The sequence below is a fragment of the Giraffa tippelskirchi genome, chromosome 3 (assembly GCF_054371585.1).
Source record: "Giraffa tippelskirchi isolate mGirTip1 chromosome 3, T2T-mGirTip1v1.2.pri, whole genome shotgun sequence".
NCBI classification, from domain to species: Eukaryota; Metazoa; Chordata; class Mammalia; order Artiodactyla; family Giraffidae; genus Giraffa; species Giraffa tippelskirchi.
The window spans coordinates 178,116,877-178,144,045 of NC_137277.1; the positions used below are offsets into that span (position 1 = coordinate 178,116,877).

At 55.2% G+C, this 27,169-nt stretch overlaps 3 protein-coding genes and 1 long non-coding RNA gene across 8 annotated transcripts in view; 2 read left to right on the forward strand and 2 right to left on the reverse strand.

Moving 5' to 3' along the window:
* Positions 1-90: 90 nt before the first annotated feature.
* Positions 91-1,088, forward strand: FAM229A (family with sequence similarity 229 member A). Its single transcript, XM_081585904.1, has 3 exons — positions 91-436; positions 520-666; positions 823-1,088. Exons 1-3 carry the CDS (start codon positions 300-302, stop codon positions 923-925), a joined length of 387 nt encoding a protein of 128 aa, XP_081442030.1. The 5' UTR covers positions 91-299; the 3' UTR covers positions 926-1,088.
* An 11,560-nt stretch (positions 1,089-12,648) lies between these two features.
* Positions 12,649-22,870, reverse strand: LOC145543661 (uncharacterized). The gene is made up of 6 exons (XR_014080949.1): positions 22,798-22,870; positions 21,905-22,102; positions 21,010-21,077; positions 17,055-17,496; positions 14,427-14,542; positions 12,649-13,767 (listed from the first exon to the last, which is right to left on the reverse strand). It is a non-coding gene; the product is annotated as an uncharacterized LOC145543661 (long non-coding RNA).
* MARCKSL1 (MARCKS like 1) lies at positions 22,457-24,833 on the forward strand. The gene is made up of 2 exons (XM_081585911.1): positions 22,457-22,752; positions 23,559-24,833. The coding sequence occupies exons 1-2, from the start codon at positions 22,666-22,668 to the stop codon at positions 24,066-24,068; spliced, it is 597 nt and encodes a 198-aa protein (XP_081442037.1). The 5' UTR covers positions 22,457-22,665; the 3' UTR covers positions 24,069-24,833.
* A 189-nt stretch (positions 24,834-25,022) lies between these two features.
* The window catches only part of HDAC1 (histone deacetylase 1), a 32,154-nt gene continuing 30,007 nt past the window's right edge, over positions 25,023-27,169 (reverse strand). For all 5 annotated transcript variants that reach the window (XM_081585908.1, XM_081585906.1, XM_081585907.1 and 2 more), the window contains 5 exons: positions 27,014-27,122; positions 26,785-26,915; positions 26,383-26,535; positions 25,855-25,903; positions 25,023-25,578 (listed from right to left, as the gene is read on the reverse strand). In XM_081585908.1, coding sequence (XP_081442034.1) covers positions 25,551-25,578; positions 25,855-25,903; positions 26,383-26,535; positions 26,785-26,915; positions 27,014-27,122 — 470 coding nt within the window. In that variant the 3' untranslated portion in view covers positions 25,023-25,550. The remainder of the gene's footprint in view (positions 25,579-25,854; positions 25,904-26,382; positions 26,536-26,784; positions 26,916-27,013; positions 27,123-27,169) is intronic.

A 27,169-nucleotide genomic window follows, 5' to 3' on the forward strand; every position in this document is an offset into this window, starting at 1 on the left:
CTCACCACCACCACCACCGCAAAACCCAGCACGGGTTAAGTCACCTCCGTGCCCCGCCCCCGCGCCAGGCAGTGAGTCGTAGCCCCGCCTGTAGGGGTTGCTCCTAGTGTCTGCGCTCGGCCCGGGATGCCAGGCTCTGTTCCGTGGACGCCCCCATCGGGCAGCAGGGGGTCTGCGCGACCCATGGCCAGAGCCCTCCAGCTCCCGGCTCGCCGCCGCGCTAAGTGCCCGGGCGGCGCGGCGTTCCCCGGCTGCAGGAACGGGTTCTGTGAGGTCAGCGCGCCGCGGCCCGGGTCACAATGCAGCCCTCCCCCTCGACGCCCGGGCCGGGACGCGCCGCAGACACCTGCCCGGCTCCGCCTGGACCGGAGCGTCCTCCCGCGGCCAGGGCTCGGGCAGCTGCTTCCAGCCTGGGACCGGCCTCGGCCTCCGACAGGTGAGCAACGGCCCGGGGGGGGCGGGCGCGGGGAGGGGGCGCCCGGCGGCCCGGGAGCGGCCTGACCGCCACTCCCCGCGCAGAGCGCCCCGGGGCCTGGACATGAGTGCCCAGGAGCCCCCGCAGGGTCGGAGATTCCCCATTGAGGCCGGAGACTCCCCTGGCCTTGCCGCCGCCCCCGAGTCCCAGGACAGCCCGGAGCCGGTAGCTACGGAGCACAACCCGGTCAGGTGAGGCCAGCGCCCCTGCCCGCGGCCCCAGCCCTGCTCGCTTTCCGTCCCCCGACCGACCCGCACCCACGCCCGAACCTCTGGGACTGATGCGCCCCCTACAGGATGGGGCCGGCCGCCGCCTCAGCGCCCCCTGTCGCGCCCCGCTTTCCGCAGGCCGCTTCGACGCTGCCCCGGCTGCCACTGCCTGACGCTGCTGCACGTGCCCATCGACGTCTACATGGCTATGGGCGGGAGCCCCCGGGCCCGCGCCACCTGAGTGCACCTGCGCACGGCGGCTCCGCGGGAGCCGGGCGGGGACGGGGCCCGCTGCGGGCCACCACGCTGAGGTCGCGCGCGCGCCGAGCACGAGACAATGATGCACATTTTAAAATAAAAGAATGATGCACATTTTAATAAAGCACAGCATAAACTGTTCTTTACACTCCGGCTGGCCGTGTCTGTCTTATCCCGTCGGCTCGGGCCCGCCGGCTGCTCCGCCTCATCCAATATCACCTTTCGCTCTGCTGCCTACTCCCTTGGGCCCAGACCCAGGGGCCCGCCCTTCCCTCCGGTCTGCTTGCTTCTGGCTGGGCACCAAACCCTCCCCTCATTTTTTTTTTTAACTGGTCACGACCCCCTCCAGGGCCGTGCTTCTGCTTGGGCGCTGTCCTCATCCTTCTCCCCGACATTCTCCTTGTCTCTCCAGGAAAATCAGCATTACTATGCTGGACTCTAGGGGCCCAGAATAGCTTGAGACTGGAGGAGATGGACAGACAACTTAGAATAAAGAGAATGGCCACCCACCCCGGGGCCCATTTAATTCTCCAAAGATGGAGTTTGGTTTTGCTGCCTTGTGTTTTGTGACCCTGGGCCTCTCTGGCTTTGTTGGAAGGATTAGGGGCTGCCCCCACCATCTCGACCCCTAGTTTCTCCTAAGGACTGGTGAGGTCAGAGAAAGATTGGGGAAGAAGTCATTTGAAAAACTGATTTCTTATTCCTATTTTACAGGTGAGAGAACTGAGCCTTAAGCCACTTGGCCCCTTGGCCAGGGCCCCCCCAGGTGGCAGGTGATGCTAGGGCACTCCTCAGCGTCCTCAGACTTGAGGCAGCAAAATGCATCCCTAGGAGGGGCCCACTCACAATAAACTGGAAAATTCTGAAAGAGATGGGAATACCAGACCATCTGACCTGTCTCTTGAGAAACTATGCAGGTCAGGAAGCAACAGTTAGAACTGGACATGGAACAACAGACTGCTTCCAAATAGGAAAATGAGTACATCAAGGCTGTATATTGTCACCCTGCTTATTTAACTTATATGCAGAGTACATCATGAAAAACGCTGGGCTGGAAGAAATACAAGCTGGAATCAAGATTGCCAGGAGAAATATCAATAACCTCAGATATGCAGATGACACCACCCTTATGGCAGAAAGCTAAGAACTAAAGAGCCTCTTGATGAAAGTGAGAGAGGAGAGTGAAAAAGTTGGCTTAAAGCTCAACGTTCAGAAAACTAAGATCATGGCATCTGGTCCCATCACTTCATGGGAAATAGATGGGGAAACAGTGTCAGACTTTATTTTTTTGGGCTCCAAAATCACTGCTGATGGTGACTGCAGCCATGAAATTAAAAGACGCTTACTCCTTGGAAGGAAGGTTATGACCAACCTAGATAGCATATTGAAAAGCAGAGACATTACTCTGCCAACAAAGGTCTGTCTAGTCAAGGCTATGGTTTTTCCAGTGGTCATGTATGGATGTGAGAGTTGGACGGTGAAGAAAGCTGAGCACCGAAGAATTGATGCTTTTGAACTGTGGTGTTGGAGAAGACTCTTGAGAGTCCCTTGGACTGCAAGAAGATCCAACCAGTCCATCCTAAAGGAGATCAGTCCTGGGTGTTCATTGGAAGGACTAATGTTGAAGCTGAAACTCCAACCTTTGGCCACCTCATGCGAAGAGTTGACTCATTGGAAAAGACCCTGATGCTGGGAAGGATTGGGGGCAGGAGGAGAAGGGGACGACAGAGGATGAGATGGTTGGATGGCATAACCAACTCGATGGACATGGGTTTGGGTAAACTCCTGGAGTTGGTGATGGACAGGGAGGCCTGGCGTGCTGCGATTCATGGGGTCGCAAAGAGTCGGACACGACTGAGCGACTGAACTGAGGAGGGGCCCACGACAGGAAGGCTGCCTGGAAGCTGAATGAGTATTTCCCACTTTCTAATTTTGCTTTAATGAACCTGCATTATTTTAATATCAGAAAAAATAAATGTAACCCAAAGGTCAGGCTCAGTCTCCTGTCCCCTGAGATTTAAGGACACTTGACTCAACATGTGGTTTCCCAGGTGGCACTAGTGGTAAAGAACCTACCTGCCAATGCAGGAGATGCAGGTTGGATCCCTGGGTCAGGAAGATCCCCTGGAGGAGAGCATGGCAACCTACTCCAGTATCCTTGCCTGGAAATCCCATGGACAGAGGAGCCTGGCAGGCTACAGTCCATAGGGTCGCAAAGAGTTGGACACGACTGAAGTGACTGAGCACGCACGCACACACATACATCCCTGATTATCTCCTCCGGGCAGGGAACATGGCTGCCTCAGCTTCAAACTCCTGGCAAGTCAGCATTCCCTGGCAGTCCAGTGGTTAGGGCTCTGCACTTCAACTTCAGGGGGCACAAGTTCAATACCTGAATGGGGAATGCCACACAACACAGCCCCCCACCACCTAAAAATAAATCCCAGGAGGGGAGAGCTGCTTCCCCCAACTCGATATACCTATTCCTGGGAAGGGCAGTGATTGGCCTGTGTTAAAATCACAATCACGTTCTTTGGGCCAGATACCACTGTCAGGGAGATGGAAGACTACAATTGACCAGGCTGAGCCACACCTAAACCTACCCTTGAGGTGCAAGCACAGTCAGGTGATTGACAGCATCACTAGAAAATAACGGGTAATGATGGAGAAAAAAACATTCCAGGAGCAGAGACTGCTTATGCAATGATCAAGTACCCCTGGGAGGAAAAGAAGCCTGAAAAAAAATAGATAGTTTGATAGGGGCCAGGGAACAATACAGCTCCATGGCAATGAGGAGCCTTGGAAAGTGCGACCAGGAGTTAGGCCACTGGGTTCTCTTTCAGGTTTTGTCCCTGTCTCAGTCAATACAGGTCTACTAGCCAGGCCTGTGCAGGACAATGTCAGCAATGAAACTGACAAATATGGGCCTTAACGCTCAAGAAACTCACATGGCCTGGCAATGACCTGCTGGGAGGCAGGTCCCTTCCTTCTGGGCCCACTTCCTCACTAGCTTAAAAAAAAGAAAAGCACCAGCTGATCTCTATGGACCTTCCCAGCCCACAGATGCAGAATTCTTCCCATTCTTCCTTTCCCTCTTATCTCCCTCATTTCCTTTCTCTAGGCTTCTGGAACCCTCCTTTCCTTTAAAAAAAAAAAAAAAAAAGATTTACTGCCTGGGAGTTTCCTGGTGGCTTAGTGGGTAGGATAATGGGGTTTCATTCCCATGGCCCTGGTTCAATCCCTGGTCAGGGAACTGAGATCTCACAAGCTAAGGGAAAATAAAAAACTTACCGCCGCTTTCATATGTTTGGTTAGAGAGGGATAACAAAAGATACGGACAAACACCTTGCCAATAGGCCAGACCCTGGAGCTAGATAGCTCTAGAATGGCCAGGAGCAAGAGGAAAGGGCATTCCAGGTGGAAGGAACACAGTGGGCAAAGGCTTGGAGGCAGGGAAGTTCAAGGAATTCAGTTCAATCAACTTTCACCAACACTACCTGGGCCACACCAGGTGGTGACAGGTCCCTTCCCTTCAGAGAGCTCAGAATTCAAGGGACCCAGGGATGAATTAACAGAAGAGAAGCTGGATTAGGGAGACCTTGTGTTTGAACTTGTTCTGTAGGTGACGGGGAGAGTGACAGGCTCCAACTTGGGTCACTTGACTCTCTTTTCTTTTCCTTTTCCATCATGTTCTCTGTTGCTTCTTCCTTTTTCCCCCAGGAAAAGTCACTGGCCTAAACTCTAGTCCTAGATTTGAGTCCTGATTGTCATCTACTAGCTGTGCAACCTTGGGCTAATTACTTAGCCTCTCTGAGTCTCTATTTCCAAATCTGTAAAATGGTACTAATGACATCCAGTGGAAGGTTTCAGTAAAGTCATGCACCAGGCAGGAATCTCAGACACAGCTAGCACTGAGTGAAAGAGGATGCTGTCTTTGGCTTCAAGGGGCAGCAGAGAGCCAGCTAGCCATGTCCCCAAGGGCTGGGTATCTGGAATCTCTCCTGCCTCCCTTTGTCAAGTTCCTATCAGTCCTGCTCAGGAGCTAAGGAACTTGGGGGCAAGGGGCATTTTCAGGGGAATCCCCAGGTAGGAAAAGCAGAACTGCCTTTCTCACCCTAGAGGGTAAAGCTGTCCCCAGACCCCAAAGCTACCCAGGTGGCGCTAGTGGTAAAGAACCCATCTGCCAATGCAGGAGACGTAAGAGACATGGGTTCGATCCTGGGTCTGGAAGATCTCCTGGAGAAAGGAATGGCAACACAGTTTAGTATTCTTGCCTGGAGAATTCCAATGGACAGAGAAGCCTGGTGGGCTAAAGTCCATGGGGTTGCAAAGAGTTAGACACTACTGAAGCAACTTAGCATGCATGCAGACCCCAAAGCAGGACCCCCCCACATCCCAGCCTCATTTTCTGCCTGAGGAATGGGGAGGAGCCCAGGGAAAGGATACTCAAATCCCTGCCTTCCCTGACTTCTCTCTCAAACACCTTATTAGCCAGCCCCTCCCTAAGGGACCCTCTTTTAGAAGGAGGGGGCGAAGTACAGATGGACCCCCCCAGGTTACCATGGAAATGGCAGGGAAAGGGTTGCTGTATCGCCATGGCAACAGTTGACGTCAGCGCTACCCTTTCTCATCGCTTGATATGAGAAGGGGGCAGCCACCCCAACCACAAGCAAATCTCCCACAAAGCCTCCTCCCTTTACTGAGCCAATCAACCAAGGGGTCGACAGGCTTAATATAGCACAGAAGTTAAAAGCACAGACTCTGATGCCAGTCAAACCTTGGTTCAAATCTTCTTTTTGCATGGTTTTAGCTGTTTGAATTTGAGCAAGTCCCTTAACCCTGGAAGACTAGTATGTACAATGGGGATAGAAAGCTACATGCCTCCAAGGGTTAACGTGAGGACTGCAGGGGATCATGCAGGTGACGGGCATTGGGCCAGTTTATGGGAAGTGCACACTGATGTTAGTGACTCTCTAGAGTCCTGGGGACCTGTCTGGGCATTGTGGCTTTTCAGATATAGACTCACAGCCCCTAAAAGGCTTCCAGGATTCCTAAGGACTGACCCTGAGATTTAGCATCTCAAAACTGGCGGGGGGGAGGGAGGGCAGGTATTTCCTTGGTAGGACAGTGGATAAGAATCCACCTGCCAGTGCAGAGGATGCAGGTTCAATCCTTGGTCTGAGACGATCCCACATGCCACGGAGCAACTAAGCCTGAACACAACTACTGAAGCCCACACACCCTAAAGCCTGTGCTCCACAACTAGACAAGTCACCACAATGAGAAGCCCACAACTAGAGAAAACCCGCATGCAGCAACAAAGACCCACCAGAGCAACCAAAAGTAAAAATTAATTAATTAATTAAAAAAGGAATGGGGGAGGTGAATCCAGAGACAGTGGAATTTCCGGACTCTGAGGAAACCCCGGATGCCACTTTCCTTAAAACCTCATCACGTCCAAACCCTGACCCAACTTCCTTTTCCTCCTCCCATCTGCCTCCTCCTCCTAGGCCTTCTTAGCAGCCATCTACCTCTCAAGACGCCACCTGCTCCTCCAGGAAAAAGCATGGATGAGGGCCATCGGGAGACATCAGGCAATCTGACACCAGGTAGATCAGTGGGTTGGACCCCACAGGGATCCACGGGCCTCTCCCCACCCTCCCTTGGAGTGAAGACACTGGAATCATTCTCACTCCCTCTCTTTTCCCCAGGCCCCAGTCCAGGTGCCCACAGTCGAGTCTCTAATTCCACTGTATTGCCTTGAATCAGACTCCAATTGCTACTCATCTGGATTACTCCAGCGGCCCCCCAACCTGTTTTTTCTTTTTTTTTAATACTTTTTATTGATTTCTTTGAGTTGAGTCTTCATTGTGGCCCCTGGGATCCTCACTGTGTCATGTGAGATCTTTCATTGTGGCATGTGGGCTCACTATTTGTGGCACAGAGGCTCAGTTGCTCTGAAGCCTGTGGGATCTTGGTTCTCCGACCAGGGATCGAACCCACAGCCTCTGCAAGGAAGTCTCCTCCTAACTGGTCTTATGGTCTTGTACTTCCATCCCTGCTTGATTCCTCCAGCCCTGAATTATTCTATAAAGACCACAACCCAGCCATGCAATTCTCCTATTTAAATTTCATCAATGGCTCCTTTACATCACTTGTCCAACCATGAGGACACCCCTGAGTTCACAAAACCTTCTTCCCCCCTTTCAGCACACTGTTCCTTCTGCCTGGAGTAGCCTCCTCCCACTCCCCTGACCCCTCAGATTTCCACCAATCGTCAGTCCTCAAAGAGGGCTCCTCTGACCACCAGTCTGTTCCCTCCCAGAGCACCTGCTTGTCCCACTGTGTACTCACCTCTTCCCTGATCCCTGCTGAATGCCTATTTACTCCATTACACTACAGACTCACTGAGGGCGGGGGCTGTGTCATATTCATCCTGACATGCCAGGGCCGAGAATGGAAGGGCTCAGGAGTTGGTAGAACGTCTGTCGATTAGACTGGCTACTGAACAACGGCTTGATGGGTCCACAGAGGAGAGGCTGAGCGCGGTGAGGTGATGGAATAGGAGAGGCAGCTGGGGATCTGGAATGGCCTCCCTAAGGAACTGACCCTGAAGCTAAAATGAGAAGCGGTTACCCACACAAGGACAGGGTGGTGGGAAATATCCCCAACCCGGAGACTGGTCTGTGCCACGATGAACATGGCGCTGATGAAGACGGAAACATTCACCTCTTGGAAAGAGCCCTGGCTGCTGTGTAAGAACAGACCACGTACGAGATGGCAAGTAGCAGCAGAGAGATCATTCAGGAAACTGCTGCAGCCTCCCAGGTGAAAGACTATGGGGCCTCGGACCAGGTGTGAGCAGTGGAGATGGAGAAAAGCAACCGTATTTTAGACATCCTGGAGAGGACAGGATTTTGTAACTGCTTGACTATGAAAATGGAGAGACAGGAAAGAGACTAGAACCAACCCCAGATTTCCAGTTCAGGCAACAGAGGAAACAGCCAAGCTGGGGAACATGGGAGGGACAGGTATGGGGCATGTCTGCTGTGAAGTGGGACATCCAGAAGAAGGGGGCCAGGAGACAGGTCTTGGGCAGGGAAGAGGGGTCTGGCCTGAGAGAGAGAAGTGAGTCTCTGACACAGGTGAGCATTAAAGGCACAGGAACCAACAAGATCCCCAGGACATACTACAAGGCCCAAGAACACCCATGATTAGGAGGTGAGCAACAGATGAGAAATTAGCCACGTGGCGGAAACCTGTAAGATAGTAAATAAGTCAAAGAGTGCAGTGTTCAGAAAAACAAAGGCCCCAAAATATTTCAAATAGGAAAGAGTGTTTGTGTCAAAGTTGGTCACTGCTAAAGGGTCAAGTCAGATAATGATTCATGAGCATCCCTGGGATTTAGCAACAAGGTCAGTGGTGACCTTGAGGAGGGAGGGAGCCAGATTGCAGGGGTAGGGTGAGGAAGTAGAAACAACATGTGCACACAACTCTTTCAAGAATCTTGGCTGTGAAGGGGAGCTGGAGAAGGACCCAGGGTCGAAGGAAGGCTTTCTTCTTCTTTTTCAAAGATAGGAAAGACTAGAGCCTGTTTGTTTGCTGCTGGGAAAGAGCCATCAGGCAGAGGTTGGAGACAGGGAAAGGAGGAAGGGATGAGAGGAGGGAAATTCCCCAAGGAGAGAAAAGAGAAGGTGAAATCCTCAAATATGGCCACACAACTGGCGGGGGGGGGGGGGGGCAAGCCTGTACAGGGCTCCGGGGACTCCAAATAGCTGCCCACTCTTCCTAGCAGCCAGTGTGAGTCACTGGAGGAAACAGCCCAAACTGGCAGTGTAGGAAAGGGCACGGGGCCAACATGTTCCCCAGGGGGTTGGGGAGCAGGGCCCAGCCTGGGCTCTGAGCCCTGAACCCCATGCCCTGAGCAGGACAAGGGCACAGGGAAGTTGTCTCACCCTTTGTAAAGGCAGGCAGAGTAAACTAGCTTTTCGCTGTCCCTCTCTGAATCTATTTACCTTTCTGCAAAAAAACTTAGGGTTTTTAACCTTTTTTTTTTTGGCGGGAGGGTGGGACAGGTGTCAGGGACCCTTTCTAGATTTCTAGATTCCTTCCAGAAATATATGTGTATTTGAACTTGGCAGACAGTTTAGTGAAGACCCACAGACTCATCCCTGGCTTCCAGATATATCTGAACTAGAGTTGGATGAGGAGCCTTCCACCTCTGATTTAAGAGTTTCCTGGAGCAAGGGAAAGGCTCCTGCAAGGACCAGAGGTGGGGAGGTCTGAAGCCTGGAAACAGTGAGGCCTTTTGAAGTGTGGCATCTTCCTGAGCACACCATCAGGGGTGTGTAAGCAGAAGATGGAGGCCCCTGGTTGAAATAAAAGGAAGAGTTGATCCAAACAGCAGCTGACCTTTCCTGGGCCCCTCTTGCTGCCTCTGTCCTTGTCCTTCTGTCCCTGACCCTGCAGGACTAGCGTCTGAGGGAATTCCCCAGCAGTGGTGACCAATCCCCTGCCCCTGAAGCGTCTGGTGAAGAAAGACCACCGACTAGACCCCGCCAGAGGGCCTGGTGCTGCCCCACCCCCCTCTGGCAGCTGAGGCCTCCTGCTAAAAACAGCGGGGCCAAGGGGAATATGGGCTTTCAGGCCTCTTCTTCCACGTCCCACCAGGTATTAAAAGAGGCCGAAGAGGACCAGGCGGCCTGGACATTATGCTGTTCACCGAGGCTGCCCACTTGGTGGTGAATTTTCTTCTGTCCCGGTGAAGGGGTCCAGAAGAGGGTGCCGGCGGGATGAAGCCCCCGGGTCTGGCAGCTGGAGGGGAGGAGGAGCGCAGGTCCTTGGGAAGACCCCGAGAGGGGCCTCCAATCTCTCTCCTCCCCAGCATGGGCCAGGAGGGATCCCGACCCTCGCCCCGCCGCGTCTGATCCAAGGCGGCCGCCTCCTCCCAGCGCGTCGCGCCTCCTGGGGTGACCGCTGCCCTGTCTCCCCTGCGGGCGCCCCTGGGCCACGCCCCCGCACCGCCTGGACTAGGAGTTATGTTTCTAGGGCTGCCAGAGCCCGATCTTGCCGGCTCCCACCGCCCGACGAAGCCTGTGCGACTACTGGATAGGCTCGCAGCGCAGCCGGCCCCCGGGCACCGCCTGGCGCTGGGCCACGCGCAACCCGCTACCGCTACCGGGGGCCACCAAGTTGGCCGACATGCCCTCGGCACGCTGGCCCAGCTGCCAGGGCGCGCGCCCGCGCCTCCCGTTAGCGCGCGGGGCGGGGCGGGGCGGAGGCCCCGGGAGGGCGGGGCGGAGGCCCTGAGGGGGTCGGCGCTGAGGCCTTGAGGGGGTCGGAGCGGAGGCCTTGAGAGGGCGGGGCGGAGGCCTTGAGGGGCGGAGCGGAGGCCCCAGGGGGGCGGGGCGGAGGCCCCCGGGGGGGCGGGGCGGAGGCCCTGAGGGGGTCGGCGCGGAGGCCTTGAGAGGGCGGGGCGGAGGCCTTGAGGGGCGGAGCGGAGGCCCCGGGTGGGCGGGGCGGAGGCCCTCGGGGGGGCGGGGCGGAGGCCCTCGGGGGGGCGGGGCGGAGGCCCTGAGGGGGTCGGCGCGGAGGCCTTGAGGGGGCGGAGCGGAGGCCCCGGGAGGGCGGGGCGGAGGCCCTCGGGAGGGCGGGGCGGAGGCCCGCGGAGGGCCCCGGAGGGCGGGGCGGAGCCTACAGCAAGGGCGGGGTCTGTGGGCAGGGGCGGATCCCCAGACCCGAGAGTCGGTCAGGGGTTGGATAGGCTGGCTTGACCGTGGCTGGGAGGGGAAGGAGGGAGCGGAACTGGGTGGTTAAGGGCGGGGCCTGAAGCGACTGTCCACGGAAGGCAGTGGGCGTAATCCCAGAGGGAGTGGGGAGATTTGCCCCCGTCCTGGCGGCCCAGTTTTCCCTCCCTCCAGGTGGAAGCACAGGTGGAAGAATATTAACTACCAATACCTGGGCAGGAGGAAGAGAGATCTAGCTCCCCGGAACCCCCGAGAGCCGGTGAAGGGTGGGGCCAGCAGAGGGCGCGACCTCGGAGGGGCGAGCCTAGAGGCGGGGCCTGGCGGAGATTGGAGTGGGGAAAGGTGATGCCCGGGCACGAGGTCAGCCCGCCTTGCCTTCCAGGCTCGAAGACCCAGAGGGGATGAGCCGCAGTGAGAAAGGCCCCGCGGGCTGGACGTGGGTTTCTGCGGATTTATTCATCCCTGCCCTTTTCAAATCACCACAGGCATTTTTTTAGGAGATTGACAGATTCGTCTCTATTAAAAGTTCTGTTCATCAAAAGACAACTAAAGGGGTAGAATAGAGTTTCAAAGAGGGCTCTTCAAACACAATGCCAACTTGAGCCCGGCGCAGGGAGTGTGGAAACCAGAATAGATCATGCCCTTGGCCACCAACTGGGTCAGTTCCAGGACAGGAGTGACCCCAGCCCCAGGCTTGGTGACCAAGCTGAATGACCTAAGTGAATTGGTCTGCTTGAAGGACACTCTCCCGTGTGTGTCTGTGTGTGCTTCACATCTGGGGGCATCTCTGAATGTTACATCACTTCTGAACATGGTTCTGTTTCTCTGTGTGTCTGTCTATCCCTGGTCTCTGTGTCCATTCATTTATTCAGCAAGTATTTATCAGGGCCTATTTTAGAGGGTTGTGTCAGATTTACATTCTGAGTCACTGAGTTCAAATTGGTGAAAAGAATAGTTGAAGCTCCCTCATGGAGCTTACATTCTGGTGGGGAGACAACAATAAAGAGAAGTCAGAGTTAAACAGCGTGCTGTGTTTGAGAAGGATGAAGTGGGCCAAGTGCTATGTTGTATGGAGAGGGCACAGCCTGTGTCTTGTTCACAGATCTAGAGCAATGCCTGACTCATAGAGGCTCACTAAAGGGCGCATGAATGGATGGGTTGGCCAGGAGGTCTTGTCTGAGGAGGGAACTGTAGATCAAGGCTTGAGGGTGAGAGACCAGCCACTCCAGACTCTGGGAAGAATGTTCTGGCTGGAGGGAACAGCCTGCATGTTTGTCTCATGGGTGGCCCTTTGCCTTTAGCTATCTATCTTGGAATACCCCTTTGGCTATGTTTCTGTTCCTTTCTGTTGTCTCTCTGATGTTGGGAGCTGGGGGTGGTGGGTGGGGGTAGGGGGATGGGTATGAGATGGGTTTCAACAGGGCCCTCCAAGGTCTCTGGAAGTGAGGTCACTGCTGAGTTGATTCACTCCACTGGCCCACTCTGGCCTAACCTGCCTGGTCTGGACATTCCCCTGGAAGCAACCCCTCCTCTCAGCAGCCTCAGTCCCACGATCTCTGGCTCCTTCCCAGGATAGCATCCTGCAGTCCGGAAGGAAGTCCTTCGTCCTGTGTAACCACAGTCCCTGCTGGGGCAACCACAGCCCTTTCCTCTCATTCTGCCCCACAGACAGAGGGGAGGAGATGGGATGCCCTGTGGCAGCAGATCCTGCCTGGACAGAGAGCCCAGTAAAGACCTGACAGAGTGGAGGTGACAACCCCTCTGCAACCCCAGGGAGGGGAACCTCAGAGGGGCAAAGATAATCATGCATCTTAGGAGCCTCTGCCACATCCATTATTTAATCCTTCAACATTCCATTTTATAGATGGAAACTCAGGCAGGTACAGAGAGGAAAATGTGGCAGAACTAGGACCACAGCTCAGGTCTCCTGGTAAAATAGTTATAATCATAACACTTAATATTTATTCCACATTTACTTTCGGCCAGTTATTATGCTAAACTTTGCATGCTCATCACAACCCTTGAGGTAGGTACCATTGATGTTCCCATTATCCTCATATAAGGAGACTGAGGCTCAGAGCCAGTAAGTGACTTGTCCAAGGACACGCACAAGTTCACAGCAGAGCTGCACAGGAGCCAGGACAGTCTGGTGTGCTCAGCTGCACACCCTGTGCCCCAGGGCCCAGAGGAGTGTCACTGATGTCTGTTTTCCAGGAATTTGGGGAGACAGCTTCAGGTTCATCACATGATGGTCCCGAGGCTAACTTGTGCCAAGCCAGGATGAGCAGGAAGATGGCCCGGGAGCACTACACAGTCCTCTGTCCCCTTTCTGTGGGTGAAGATTGTCCTTTCGCCCTCTCTCCTGGGGTCTCCGTGTTCCTGTCTTTCACTTCCCAAATAAAGCAGCTTTCACCGCTCTCTGGCTCTCCCTACTTTGGGGGGTAATGATCTGTGTCCTCCCCAGCCACACACACTGAGTTAGACTGAACCCACAGAGCTGGGAGGACCTTTGCAGCCGCTGTTGAATGTCCCACTGCACCCATGACCCACCATGGGGTACGCTGGGTGAACCCAATGTGTTCCAGCTCCCCAGACTCTCACAGGTCATAGAAAAAGGCAGAGGCATATGCCAGCTCAGTAAGGTGCCACAGGAGGGTGACATTAGTTTGTTTGGGGCATAGTGACTCCTCTGTGAAGTCAGGAAGCCCCCACCCCACCCCTTTTTTTAACCGCACCACATGGCATGTGGGGTCTTAGTTCCCCGACCAGAGATCAGGGGTCAAACCCATGCCCCCTGCAGTGGGAGCTCAGAGTCTTAACCACTGGGCTGCCAGGGAAGACCCCCAGGAAAGCCTTCTGGAGGAGTTCCTTGAGTTGAGTCTCCACAGATGGGCAGGCCCTGGGTGCAGCTACGTGGGAAGTAGCAATCCAAGCAGAACTGGCAGCATGGAGAAAGGTTTGGTGAATTGCAGGCTGCAATGGTATCGTTGAAGCTGTCGTCCTGCTGAGGGAAGCTTGAGATTGGCAGCCAGGGCTCTCTGCCTAAGGTGGAGCTAGCTGGGCCTGGAGCTTCAAGGACCTTGAAAGCCAGGACAAGGGGTTGGACATGCTCTGGGAGGAAGTAGGGAGCCATGGACAGGTTTAAAGCAAGGGAGGGACATGGTCCCCTCATGGCATCTCTAGGCCTACAGCACTCCCAGGGTCTCAGAGTCCACTCTGGTGGGCAATGAGTGGTCTCTGGCCCTCAACTAGGTCCAAGGGCCTGGGCATCTGCCCCTGTCCCCTTTGCACACTCTTGCAGGTCCTGCCTGGGACTGAGGCTGGGAGTGGATCAGCTCAAGCCTCCCTGCAGGGGTCCACCAGAGGGTGCTGATGGCTTGAGCCGTCTTTGGGCAGCTACCCTGACTCACCCACTCTGTGGTCAACAGCATCCCCCTCCCCCTCCATAAGACCCACTTGTGACCCATCCCCTGCCCTTCTGGGGGGATGTCTCAGTCACATTAACAGGTAAATGCAGGACAGCAGCCCCCACTCCCCACACCCAGTGGACTCCTAGAGTCAGCTCCCTTCCTCCTCCAGCCCCTCTCCCTTCAACGGAACCTCGCCTCCATCTCTGGTGCTCTCCACTCCCTGAATGTCTCTGCACTTCATCTCCACCTCTACCCTCTGCCCTTGCCTAGTTCAGGCCGCCTTCACTGTTTGGACCAGTCTGACCAACTCTTCCTTGGTTTATCTTACCTCCAACTCTGTCCTTTTTGATCTGTGTCCTGAGCCTGTTGTTCTGTGTCTTGTAGGTCCCTGTAGCACATCCGGGGTGGTCTCCAAGGGCAGCCAGAGTTCTGGAGAGATCTGGGCTGAAGATAGAGATTTCATAATGGTCAGCATACAGATTCTCCTATAGAGAATAGAAGGACAAAGAAGAGAGACAGAGACAGACAGACACATACATAGAGGGATCTTCTCTCAAACACAGATTTCATTCCAGATGGCTAGATCCTAACAACATTCCAAAGGCACCTCGACTTAACCTGTCCAAAGCTGACCTCTCCATTTCTATGGTGCCCCACTGCTCCTCCTCTAGACCTCCTGTGTGCGACTTGGTACCTCCTTCCCCCCATTTCCCAAGCCAGACCCTCAGGCACCATCCTTGTCCTTCCCTCCTGACTCCCATCGTCCTGTCTTTTGTTAAGACGTGTCACTTCTGCCCCACAAACCCCTCCTATGCCTCTCCTCCTCTGTCTTCCTCCACCTTCAGCAGCATCTGACCTGGCAGATCACACATTCCTTCTAGAAGCCATTTCCTCCCTCAGTCTTCAGGACACCCTGCTCCTGGTTCTCTTCCTTTCTCTGCCAGGAGCTGAATCCACCTGCTGGCTCCCCATCCAGAGTCTCAATGCTGGAGAGGCCCTGGCAGTGTCTTCTTGAGCCGCTTCTCTCAGTGGATCCCGTCCAGTCCTGTGGCTTCAAATTTGGGAGGCCTCCAAAGCTCTCCTCTGGAGTCCAGGTTCATAGATCTATTAACTGCCAGCATGATGTCTCCACAGGGACGCTAATAGGTATCTCAAACTGAAGCTCCAAGGCCCTGCTCGTAGTCCCTAGTCCCGAGGACAGAGCCTAGTCTAACCCAGGAAGTGTTGGTGTTGGCTGACTCTCCCTCTCTGTTTAGTGCAGGTTCCCACCATCTCTTCCCATCATGGATTATTTCAACATCCCTTCTTGCAGAGAAGGAAGACAATCACACGTGAATACAGGAAGGAGAGCAGGCTAGGGCTTGGGGGAAAGCCCACAGTGTGCTATGGGGAATCAGTGAGGATCTCAAATGTAAGGCACAGACATTGTCCTGAGGGCAGTAGGGAGCCACAGAAAGGCTTGAAGCCAAGGGGGATGTGTTTGATTCTACCTTTCTTTCATTCATTCCTTCACTCATTTACTCCATCTGTCAACAGATTATTTATTGAGCACGCCCTATTGGGAAGTAATTCTCAGGCAGAGGAGAATGAATGGAGGGGCTGGACTTGTGCAGAGAGACAGTGAGAAGGCTGATAAAATGGCCCAGATCCAGGTGAGAAGGGCCAATCGTGGAGATGGAGACAGGGGAGGGTGAGCTGATGGCAGTGGCCTGGTTATGCAGCCCAAGTTCCTGGTTTGGGCAGCTGAGTAGTGGGAACCCTCAGCCCAAGGGAGTGGAGTGTGTGGTGGGAGAGCCATCTCTTCCTCTTGGGGAATCTGGAAAGTCCTTGGGAGTGGTTTAAGAGAAAGCAGAGGGACTTCCCTGGCGGTCCAGTGGGTAATAACACCCCATGCTTCTACTGCAGGAGGCACGGGTTCAATCCCTGGTTGGGGAACTAAGATCCCACATGCCACATGGCAAAAAAAAAAAAAGAGAGAAAAAGAGAAGAGTAGGAATTCAGCAAGTAGAGCAGTGGAAAGAGGCATTCTAGGTGGAGGGAACAGACTGTTCAAAGGCGCTGAGGTAGGAGAAGATCAGCCCTGAGGACCTAAAAAGCCAAGACAGTTGAAGATCAATAGGCCAAGAAGAAAGAGGAGGGAAGTGAGGCTGGGAGTCCCATCTCTGAGGCACAACCTGGAGCATTGCACGCTGGTCCCCAGAGATGCCAGACCTCCCTATGCAGACAGATGGGAGGGAAGGAGAATGTGAGGCGGAGCTGGGAGGAGACAGATGATGTGCAGGTCAAGGGGTGTCCAGAGTATGTCTTTTCTGGGAAAAATCACTAAAAGAAGGTCCCCGGGGGATACTTCTGGAGTGTGAGAGAAAAGGAAGAGAATCCTCAGGGTTCTGGGGAGAAGCAGATTCCTTTACCATTTAAGGAACTGATTGAGCCCAGTAAATTTCCCTCTGAACACTTCAGCATCCTTAGAACAGTCCCTCCACCACCTGCCCAGGAAGAAAGTTGATGGAGGGGACACAAGGTTATCCCAGGGTGGTCCTAGACACTCACCTCCTCTCTCTAGGGTAGGAAGGGAAGAGAATGGCCCTGGCCCAGGATTTCGTGTAATCACACTTAGGAACATTGTCAACTTTTCCCATGTGCTGGGCACTTCAGATGCTTAGTTCTTAGGGCTTTATGTCATGATCTAGGTTGTTCATCTCACAATAACCCTGAGAAGTGGGTATAATCATCATTCCTATTTTACAGATATGGAGACTGAGGCTCAGAGTGGGCCTACAGCCACATAGCTGGGACATGATGGAGCCAGTTCTTTACCACTACCATTGCCTCAACACAACACCACCTACTGAACCCTTCAGTTCAGTTCAGCCGCTCAGTTGTGTCTGACTCTTTGTGACCCCATGGACTGCAGCACGCCAGGCCTCCCTGTCCATCACCAACTCCCGGAGCTTACTCAAATTCATGTCCATCGAGTCGGTGATGCCATCCAACCATCTCATCCTCTGTCGTCCCCTTCTCCTCCTGCCTTCAACCTTTCCCAGCATCAGGGTCTTTTCCAATGAGTCAGCTCTTTGCATCAGGTGGCCAAAGTATTGGAGTTTCAGCTTCAGCATCAGTCCTTCCAAAGAATATTCAGGACTGATTTCCTTTAGGATGGACTGGTTGGATCTCCTTGCAGTCCAAGGGACTCTCAAGAGTCTTCTCCAACACCACATCGTTGACTTTGAAGGTTTTTCTAGTCAGAGACTGAACCCTTGCCACAACCTGAAGCGGTGCCCGATGTCCTCGTTGTATGGAGTGGGCATTTTGAGGCTCAGTAAGGGGAAGGGACTTGTCCAGAGTCACAAAGCTGGAAGGTGGTTGGAGCCTGGATCCAAATTATTTGGGGAAGGAGGCTGAATGGGAGAGGTGATGGGGCAAGATCTGAGCAGTGTGGAGAGGAAGGGGTGGGACTTGGCACTGGACTAGGAGAGAGTTTCAGTTTCCCTTTTAAAGGGACTTCCCCTAAATGGGGGATTTTGGCTGGAAATTTGTTAGCAATCCACATTCCACTGGTTTGGCCACCTCTTCCCCCCAAAGGATCTGAAAAGAAACTGAAAGTTGGGAAAAGGGGAGGGGCAGGGGCAAGGGAGAGGCCGAGGGCAGCCCAGAACTGGGTTGAATTTCTGGTGACCTCATTAAGCCTGGGGGAGATAGGCAGGTGAGCTGGGATTACACATCTCTTAGCTATTGGAGAAACTGAGCCCCAGAGAGACAGCTCTATTAAATAGTGGCTGGATCCTGTCCAATTTGCACAACCACTGCCAACACACACACACACACACACACACACACACACACACACACCAAGGGAAGAGGGAGCGAAAGGGAGAAATAAAAGGGCTGAGTGGCCTAAAATCCTGAAAGGGAACTTTCCAGATCCCTTGTCTCTGTGATGTGGTGACTGGTTGGACTGTGGGTCCCAGGGAGGTGTCCCTGAGGTGCCCAGTATCCAGACTCAGGTTCCAGGCCCAGGACTGGCCTGCTGACAACCCAGCATGCCCAGGGTGCTGGGGAGTCCAGTTCCAGGGACCCTGGTCCTGCAGCTGCCATACTCTCCCTGCTGACATCCCTAATGGCCCTTCCCAAGCCAGAAGCAATGGGACCCTTTGTGGAGGCTGCTCCTCAGAGCTCCTGGAAACCACTTCTCTTAGACCTGACCTCCTCCTCTTCTGCTTAATGAACACTCCACCTGGCTGGGCTTCAGAGTCCGCCTCTATAAAGGGGAACACTGGGTCACGCAGTAACATGGTATAGCAGGCATGAATTGGTAGCAGCTATGATTATTACTGTTGGTCATTCCTACCTTTTGAAAACTCTCCCGAGTGGTCAAGGATCCCCATGATTCTGTGCTCTAGGGTTTCTCCTCCCCCTCCCACTGACTCCCTCCCTGGGGCCCTCTCCTGCTGCTGGTCTGGCTAATAGCAGAGCTCCCACTGCCCCAGGACTTCCTGGGTGACCTCATGCACTGCTTGGCTCCAGTCACCCTCTTACTTGCAGCAACCAGAGATCCAGATTTCCTGGGGTCAGTTCTGACTTAAAACCTTCTGTCTGTTATCCCTTTAAGGTCACTAGCCAGACCCTGGCCTTTGGGGTTTGGCCTTTGGCTCAGGAAATATGATCACATGCCTATGTGCTGAAGCATACAGGCTACCTCCTGGATGGCCCCCCGAATTTTCTCTGGGCACCTCAGACTCAACAAGGTGAATTTCCACAACCCTCTGCCAACTTTATTTTTCCTCTGGTTCCCTATTTCAGTCATGGGATCATGGACCCCAAACAGAAATCTCAGATATCTTCACTCCCATGTCCCCATCCCATCCCTTTACCAGCCAGTCCCCAGATCCTAGAACCCTGTCTCTTTAACTTTGTCCTAGACCAAGCTTCTGCCTTCATCCCCAGTCCACACAGACCATTTGCTGTTCCCTTGTGCTACTGGGAAGCTTTTCCTCCATCCCTTGGCTCTCCCACAGGGCCCTCCTCCATGCAACCCACAGGTGTCTCATCTGACCCTGCTCTGGCTCTTTCTTCTCCTCTTAAGGCATTGCCAGCCTCCCCAATGGGAAACCCCCGCGGGCAGGGGCCCGGCATGACTCACAGCTGACACTCTGCCACGTAGGAGCAGAAGGAGGAACTCCAGTCTCTGCACATGAATCACAGAGGCCAAGCTGTCACTGTACAGATGAGTAAACTGAGGCCTGAGAGGAGAGAGGACTGGCTTACAGTTAAAGCAGAAGGCAGAGCTGGGGCTAGAACTATAAAGTCTCTGGGTCCAGGTGACCCTCCCTGGAAGGAGATGGGGACCCTGGGGCTGGGAAATGGGCTGCTCCAAGTCACCATTCCTGAGGTCTCCACTGGGACCTAGCCGTCCTCTGGTGTCTCTTCGCCTCTCCAGGCCTTGGCATATGCTGGTCCCTCCCCTTGGAAGGCCCGTCCTCCATCCCTGACAAGATCCTGCCCACTCACATCTCACCTAGCGTCTAATCTGATCTCCACCACAGGACCCTCCTCAGAGGCCTCCCATGCCCCCAACAGCCTTCTTTATGAGACGGTGTTCTCTTTTGCCCTCCCCCCTCCTTCAGGGCTCTCCTGGGGTCCCATTCCCTTCTGTCCATGGGAACTAGGAGCATCTCAGGCCAGGACCAGGGTCTGAGCCTTTATGGGAGAACTGGGACAGATGGAAGATGTGGGAAAAGTCTAGTCCCTGTCCATCTCAGAGTCCCCACTCCTCCTGCCCCTGCCACTCTGTCCTGGCAAAAGCTCACATCTCCAAGGTCCTGATCACCATGATCTGACCCACGGAGGCACACACAGCCACTCACACAAACACAAAGTAGCCACTCTCTCATGTACATACACTCATAGTCACACACCCAGTCACAGCCAGTCACCAACCCAACCTCAAGGACAGACAGGCACACAACCAGAAAGACTCAGAAAGTCATCAAGAGTCACCAAGCCTCTCTCTCTCACCCTCAATACACACTGCCAAACAAAGATGTGGACTCACACAACTACAAAAGTACACACCTGGTCACACACACACGTATACACAGAGTCACAAAGTCTCTCTCACACACAGACAGATACAGAGCAATACACAGTCACACACAGAGAGAAACAGACACACACAGTTGCACACAGGCCCCTGGAGATACAGAACAATGGGCGCATTGTCTGTGCTGGCAGCAGCTGGGGAGAAAGGAGCCGCAGTGTGGATGGAGGGGGCTGTGGGGGCTGCCATACCACCCCTACTCACCCCCGCAGCATCCCAGGCCTCTTCCCCCTTCCAGAAGCTGAATTCAGCTGGGACCTGGATTTCCTGAGGGATTCAGCTCTTAGGTGCCCCCTCCCCAGCCTCCTTCCATGTCTGGTGGGGGATGCAGGGGCTCCCTTGTGGACCAGCCTCCCTCTGGGGCTCTGGGGACTCGGGATCCTTTAGCCTCTGATGGCTCCCCTCTCCTCCTGGGATCATCCTGACGATGCGCCGCTCATCCCCACCAGAGCAGAGCCTGGAAACCGGGGGCCTTGGGATCTTAACCTCTGACTCCAACCCCTCCAGGACTCACACACCCTTCATCTGAGCCCTGCCAGCCGGAGCTGGCAGCGCCTGGCAGCATTGTGGGTTCCCTATTGTGGTCAAGACAGAAATGCGGGTCACGATGTCCATCCCTTACTGGCAGGGGTGGAGAAGTCACTGTCCTGTCAGTGAGTTGCCGTAGGGCATGATGAGCCTTCCCGTCCCAAGAGCTGGCTCTTCTTGCGTCCCACTCTGACCAGGCAGCCCCAGATCCCAAGAGAGACTGCTTCGGGGGCTTTCCTTATAGCCCACAGCCCCTTTTTACAGGTCTCTCCAAACTCTGTCTTACCCTCAGTTACTGGTATCTGCTGTGTACCCTTGGACATGTCATTTTCCCCTTCTGAATCTGTGTCCACTCTGAAAAACAGGGTGTTAATGAAGCCTAGAGTATTCTGTAGTCTCTGAGTAGGGGTGGGGGGCGGAGGCTACAGGAGCGAGCGCTGCAGGTAGAAGTCATCTCAGCCCTGTCGTCAGATCTGTGGGAGTTCCTGATTTCTCAAGCCCTGGAGTGTCTCCACACCTCACAGCCTCAGGCCTCCCAAGAGACCTTACTCGTAGGAGGGAGGGAACAAGAGAGGGCCATGCTGAGCTGTCTAGGACACATAGCCTTGCTTTTGCAACACTTGGCTTCCGCCAGCCTCCATCTCCTTCCTCCTGGGGGCTGAGGGCAGCAGCCGGACGTACACATCCGGGGCCAGCCAGGACTCTGGGGTTCCCCCTGGCCTGGACTAGTGGCAGGAGGCTCCAGCTGAAGTTTCCAGCCGCCTCCACCTGGCCCCTGTCTCCAGGCTCCCCCACTAAGGCAGGGCTGAAGGCTGGACTGGGCAGCTTGGGGGCTGGCCTCAAGGGACCATCCAAGGCCCCTCCTCCTGAGGAACTGGAGTGTTTTAAGGGTTGTTGAGCCCCCTCCTGGGCTTCCTCTGCTGTCTTGAGGGGAACCCTGATGTAGGGGAGCGATTGTGACCGGGGAGTGCTGAAGTCAGACAGGTTATGTCCAGGTCTCTGAGCCTCAGGCTCCTCAGCTTTCTAATGGGGATGGAGATACCTGCTAAGATACCCCAGATAGGAATTTGTCATGGGTCTGAGAGAAGATGGACCAAAGGTGAGTTTGTCTGTGGGGGCTTAGTGTGACTGGTCACTGAGGGACTGACAGGAGGAATGAGGGACGACCTCACCAGACTCACCAGACTAACCCTGCGGCGGAGCAGACCTCCCAGGCTGGTGGGGCAGGCAGGCACGTGGGCGGGACCTCGGACCCATCTCCAGGCCTGAGGGGGCACAGAACCCAGCTAGAGCCCTGCGGCTGCCATGACCACATTCTCTGGAGCCCGCCGGCTGACGAGTCTGGGCATGTGAGTCCTTCGACCGGTTCTAGGGGGAGACTGACAGGGGTTGCCAATGTGGGACCAAGGCGATGGGGGCCACTCCAGGAGCTAGGCCTCCACCCTGAGAGGTGGGCGGTGAGAGGAGAGGATGACTGCTCCCTTCTCTTTCCTCTAGGAGCCCCCTCTCTGCCCAGCTCGCGTAGGGACCCGCCTCTCTCCTTCCCGCCCTGGACCCCACCTGCCCCCGGGAGCCGAGTGGGTTGGGGGACCAGACCGCCAGCGTCGCCCACCGTTCAAGTGGGGCCCGCGGCCTGGGTCCGCCTCCGCCCCTCGATTGGGCGCTCATTTAAATGTCCGGCCCCGCCCCGAGCTCCGGGCGCATATATATAGGAGGCTCGGCGGGCGGCAGGCGGCATTCTGGCGCGGAGCGGAGCGGAGCGGTGGTGGGCGCAGCTAGCGGGTTGGGCGCGGAGCGGGGGTGCAGCTTGGTTTCCCCCCGACACCCCTCCCCCTCAGACGCGAGCCCCACCCCTCCGCCGGCCAGGCCCACCCGACCGAACTATCCCCTGCGGCGCGAGCCCGGGGCGGCTCCGGGCGCCCCCCCAGCAGAACCCCCCACCATGGGCAGCCAGAGCTCCAAGGCTCCCCGGGGCGACGTGACCGCCGAGGAGGCAGCAGGCGCTTCCCCCGCCAAGGTCAACGGACAGGTGGGTGCGCTCGGCACGGCCCGACCTGGCCCCCTTCTTTCGTACCTCGCCCCCTCTAGGGCCCCTGTCCGGGGCCGCGCGCTTTGTCCGGCCCGGGACACGCGGCGCCCCCTCCCCCGCCCGGTCCCTTTGTTCTCGGCGCCGCAGCCCCCGCGGGCGAAGCGAGGGGAGGGGCGGGGAGGGGGCGCCGGCCGGGCCCCGCCGCCTTCTTTGTTCGCGGCCCCGGCCCCCGGCGCTGCCCCCCGGCCGCCCCGAGTGCCGCGCGGGGAACAAAGGCGCTGCTGGGCCGCGCCAAGGGGGCGCCCGGGGGCCGCGGGGCGGGTGCCCGGAGGCGAGGGCACTCCCCCCGCAGACCCGACCTCGATATCCCAAGGCCTTTTTTAAGGGAGGAGCCGCGATGTGAGGAGACTCTGCGGTGGGTGGGGGCCGTTTACACAAAGCCGGCGGCCTGGAAAATAGGCCGTCCAGGTGCAGGGAACAGCGCCCCGGGGCGGCTTCCCGCCCAATATCGGCTGCACGGCTCCCCCGCCCGCCTGGGATCCGCGGCCTCGGGCGGTCTGCGCGGAATAGAGAGCGCGCCCCGGCAGAGGTGGGGGGGGGGCCCGAGACCCCAGCGCCTCCTGCCGGCCGCGGCCTCTGTATCCCTGTGCGGGGCAGGAGGGAGAGGTTTGACTGGATGTCGCTGGGGTGAGGCTACAACCAGGCTCTACGGGTGCGGTGGAATGAGTCCGGACCCCGATGTCTGAGTGGGCTGGGGGAGGTGAGTTAGAGCCCCGACCCTTATTGCGGTCTTCTCTGCCCTGCAGGAGAACGGCCACGTGAAAAGCAATGGAGACTTATCCCCCAAAGGTGAAGGGGAGTCGCCCCCCGTGAACGGAACAGAGGAGGCAGCGGGGGCCACTGGTGATGCCATCGAACCAGCACCCCCTAGCCAGGGCGCTGAGGCTAAGGGGGAGGTCCCCCCCAAGGAGACCCCCAAGAAGAAGAAGAAATTCTCTTTCAAGAAGCCTTTCAAATTGAGTGGCCTGTCCTTCAAGAGAAATCGGAAGGAGGGTGGGGGTGATTCCTCTGCCTCCTCACCCACAGAGGAAGAGCAGGAGCAGGGGGAGATCAGTGCCTGCGGCGAGGAGGGCACTGCCCAGGAAGGGAAGGCTGCTGCCACCCCCGAGAGCCAGGAGCCCCAGGCCAAAGGGGCAGAGGCCAGCGCTGCCGCCAAGGGAGGAGACACAGAAGAGGCAGGGCCCCAGGCCGCAGAGCCATCCACTCCCTCGGGGCCAGAGAGTGACCCTGCACCAGCCAGCGAGCAGAATGAGTAGCTGGGTGGGGGCAGGTGGGTGATCTCTAAGCTGCAAAAACTGTGCTGTCCTTGTGAGGTCACTGCCTGGACCTGGTGCCCCGGCTGCCTTCCTGTGCCCAGAAAGGAAGGGGCTGTTGCCCCCTAGCCACGTTCCCTCTCCTTCTCTCCCTCCTGTGGATTCTCCCATCATCCATCTGGTCTTCCTCTTAAGGCCAGTTGAAGATGGTCCCTTGCAGTTTTCCCAAGTTAGGTTAGTGATGTGAAATGCTCCTGCCCTTGGCCCTACCTCCTTCCCTGTCCCCACCTGTGCCGAAGGCAATTGCTGGTTTTCTTCCCCAATTCTTTTCCAAGTAGGTTTTGTTTACTCCCCAAATCCCTGAGCCAGATGTGGGGGTGCCTACACTCCCAAACCCTGAGTGTCCAGCCTTCCCCTGTTGAGTTTTTAGTCTCTTGTGCTGTGCCTAGTGGCACCTGGGCTGGGGAGAACACTGCCCCTGTCTAGGTTTTTATAAATGTCTTACTCAAGTTCAAACCTCCAGCTTGTGAATCAACCCGTGTCTCCTTTTTTGACTTGGTAAGCAAGTATTAAGCTTTGGGGTGGGCGGGAGGTCTGTAATGTGAAACAACTTCTTGTTGTCTTTTTTCCCCCTCCCATTGTTGTAAATAACTTTTAATGGCCAAACCCCAGATTTGTACTTTTTTTTTTTTTCTAACTGCTAAAACCATTCTCTTCCACCTGGTTTTACTGTAACATTTGGAAAAAGGAATAAATGTTGTCCCTTTAGTGGTGCTTTTTCATGAGTGGTCTTCTGGGGGTGAAGGTGAGAAGATTGGCCAACCTCAAGCTTTGGCGGGGGGGTTAAGACAGGTAAGTCTCTGGGGTTTCATTGAAGGCTTGCCCAGGTTCTCATGGATACCAGAAGGGCAAAGTGAACCCAGGGGATACTATGGAGTAGAGATGAGCTCAAGAGGGTATAGAAATGTACCATTTTATTACAAAGATTCTCACAAAAATGAATATAGTATCTCAAAATGGAAACTAGACTACCAATCTTCACCTGCAGAATTGGGGGAGGACAGAGAGGGCAGGCATGAGAACAGAACCAATCTAAAAGTGGCTGATGTTACCTTAAGAGCCAAAAAACAACAGGAGTCCCTGAAGACCCAGCCACCCCTTCTCAAATGCTCAGTAAGGGCACCTTTTCAAAGCTACTAAGCAGGCACTTCAAGATTTTGTCCTATGGCTGCTTAAGCGGATCCCTTTTACCCAGTACCCATTAGGGTTCAAGAGTATGGGAGAGACGGGTTGCAAGGCAGCTACCAGAAAAGCTCACCTAATGTGTGCCCTGACCTCAGGGCCCTGGTTCCTGTCTAGTCCCTGGGGATATTTATATTTAATATATTTTTATATAAATACACAGAGAAATAGAAAATATAAAATCTGGGGGGTTATGGGATAAAGGTGGGGATTTGGCAAGAAGCCAGAACTGCAGAGGTCTCTTCAGGCCAACTTGACCTCTTCCTTGACCCTGTGGAGAGAGCAGAGACTGGCATTAGATAACCCACCATAGAGGCCTCGGAAAAAGTAAGGGTACAATGACTTCCTCAGGCCCCCGGCTGCCCAGGTGACTGCTAAAGGCTGGGGCTTCCTAGCTGTGCCTAGAACTGCAGAAACTGACAGACTGGTCCCTGAAAGAGGCCTTTGTAAGCTGGACCAGCTGTCCCTGTGCTTTCCCTCTTGGTGTGGTGGGACAAAGGGGCTGGTGCTCCAATGCCAGGGAGAAGACAGACAGTTCTTTCCTCACCCTTTGGCTTCCTGCTTCTCTTCCTTGGTTTTCTCCTCTTCTGTGACTTCTAGAACATAAGAATGCAGGGATCGTCAAGGGCAGCCCCTCTGCAAGACCCATGGGATCTCCACTTACCCTGAAACCCCTTCCCAACATCACAGCTCAGTGGACATACAAAAGAGAAAAGTACATCCCAAGCCCTCCCAGCTAGACCTGTAGAGAACAAACAGGTTGGACCGGTTTCCCAGCCTGCTAGAGCCTAAACCCAGTGGGTGGAGGCAGCCCCTTGGGAAACGGGTGAGGCACTGGGAAAGGGCTTGGGTGGTATGTGAGAGCACGTCCCTGGCTCTGGAACCTGGCAGGGCTCAATCAGCCAGTGAGGATGACGAATTGAGTTTCATTCTGTGGGCCGCTTCTGGGAACCACAGGAAGGCCCACATAGCTGAGGGAGTACCCCAAGGAGCTGACAGTGCCAAGTCAGCTAGCTCCCCCTCCCAGTGCCCTACATAAATACATCTTCCAGGGCCTGGCCCGACCCAACCTCACCTTTCTTCTCTTCTGGGTCTTTCTCTTTTTCATCTTCTGTTTTGACTCTCTTGGCTTTCTTGAAGTTGGAAGAGTTCTTGCGCCCGCCTTCTCCCTCCTCGTCAGAGTCGGAGAACTCTTCCTCACAGGCGATTCGTTTGTCCGAGGAACAGACTGGGAGGTAATGGGGCATCCGAGTGAGAGAGCAGATTCTTTCTCTCAGAAAAGAATGCTTTTCTGCACGTTTCCACAAAAGACACTGAGGGAAGGGGACCTGGACTCTAAATGATCCCTACAGGTACGAGCACTTGGGGTTCTCGACAGCTGGGCAGCTTGGAGAGAACGTGGAGCCAGGAACGGTGGACGGAAGTCAGAAGAGCCTGCAGAGTAGGAAGGTAGAGGCCCCCGGGGTTTGGGTCTTACTTGAGATGCGCTTGTCAGGGTCTTCTTCATCCTCGTCACCACTCTCCTCTGGAATGGCATCCTCGGGGATGGCCTGCATTTGGACCCCAGGTGCGTGGGGCAGCATTCTCAGGTTCTCAAACAGTCGCTGTCTATGGCCAATGGGAGAGAGGTTGGCTGGGCTCTGGTCAGGGACCAACCGGAGCTTGAAATGTTCAATTAGGGGTGTGTGGGACAGGGGTATACTTACTTGATCTTTTCCAGGTACTCATTAGTGTTCTGGTTAGTCATATTGGAAGGACTGATATGAAGTTTGAAATCTGGTCCAAAGTATTCGAAGTAGTCGTTGTATGGAAGCTCTAATTGGGGTGGGGGGGGGTGAGAAAGTTAAGAGATCTGGCCACCA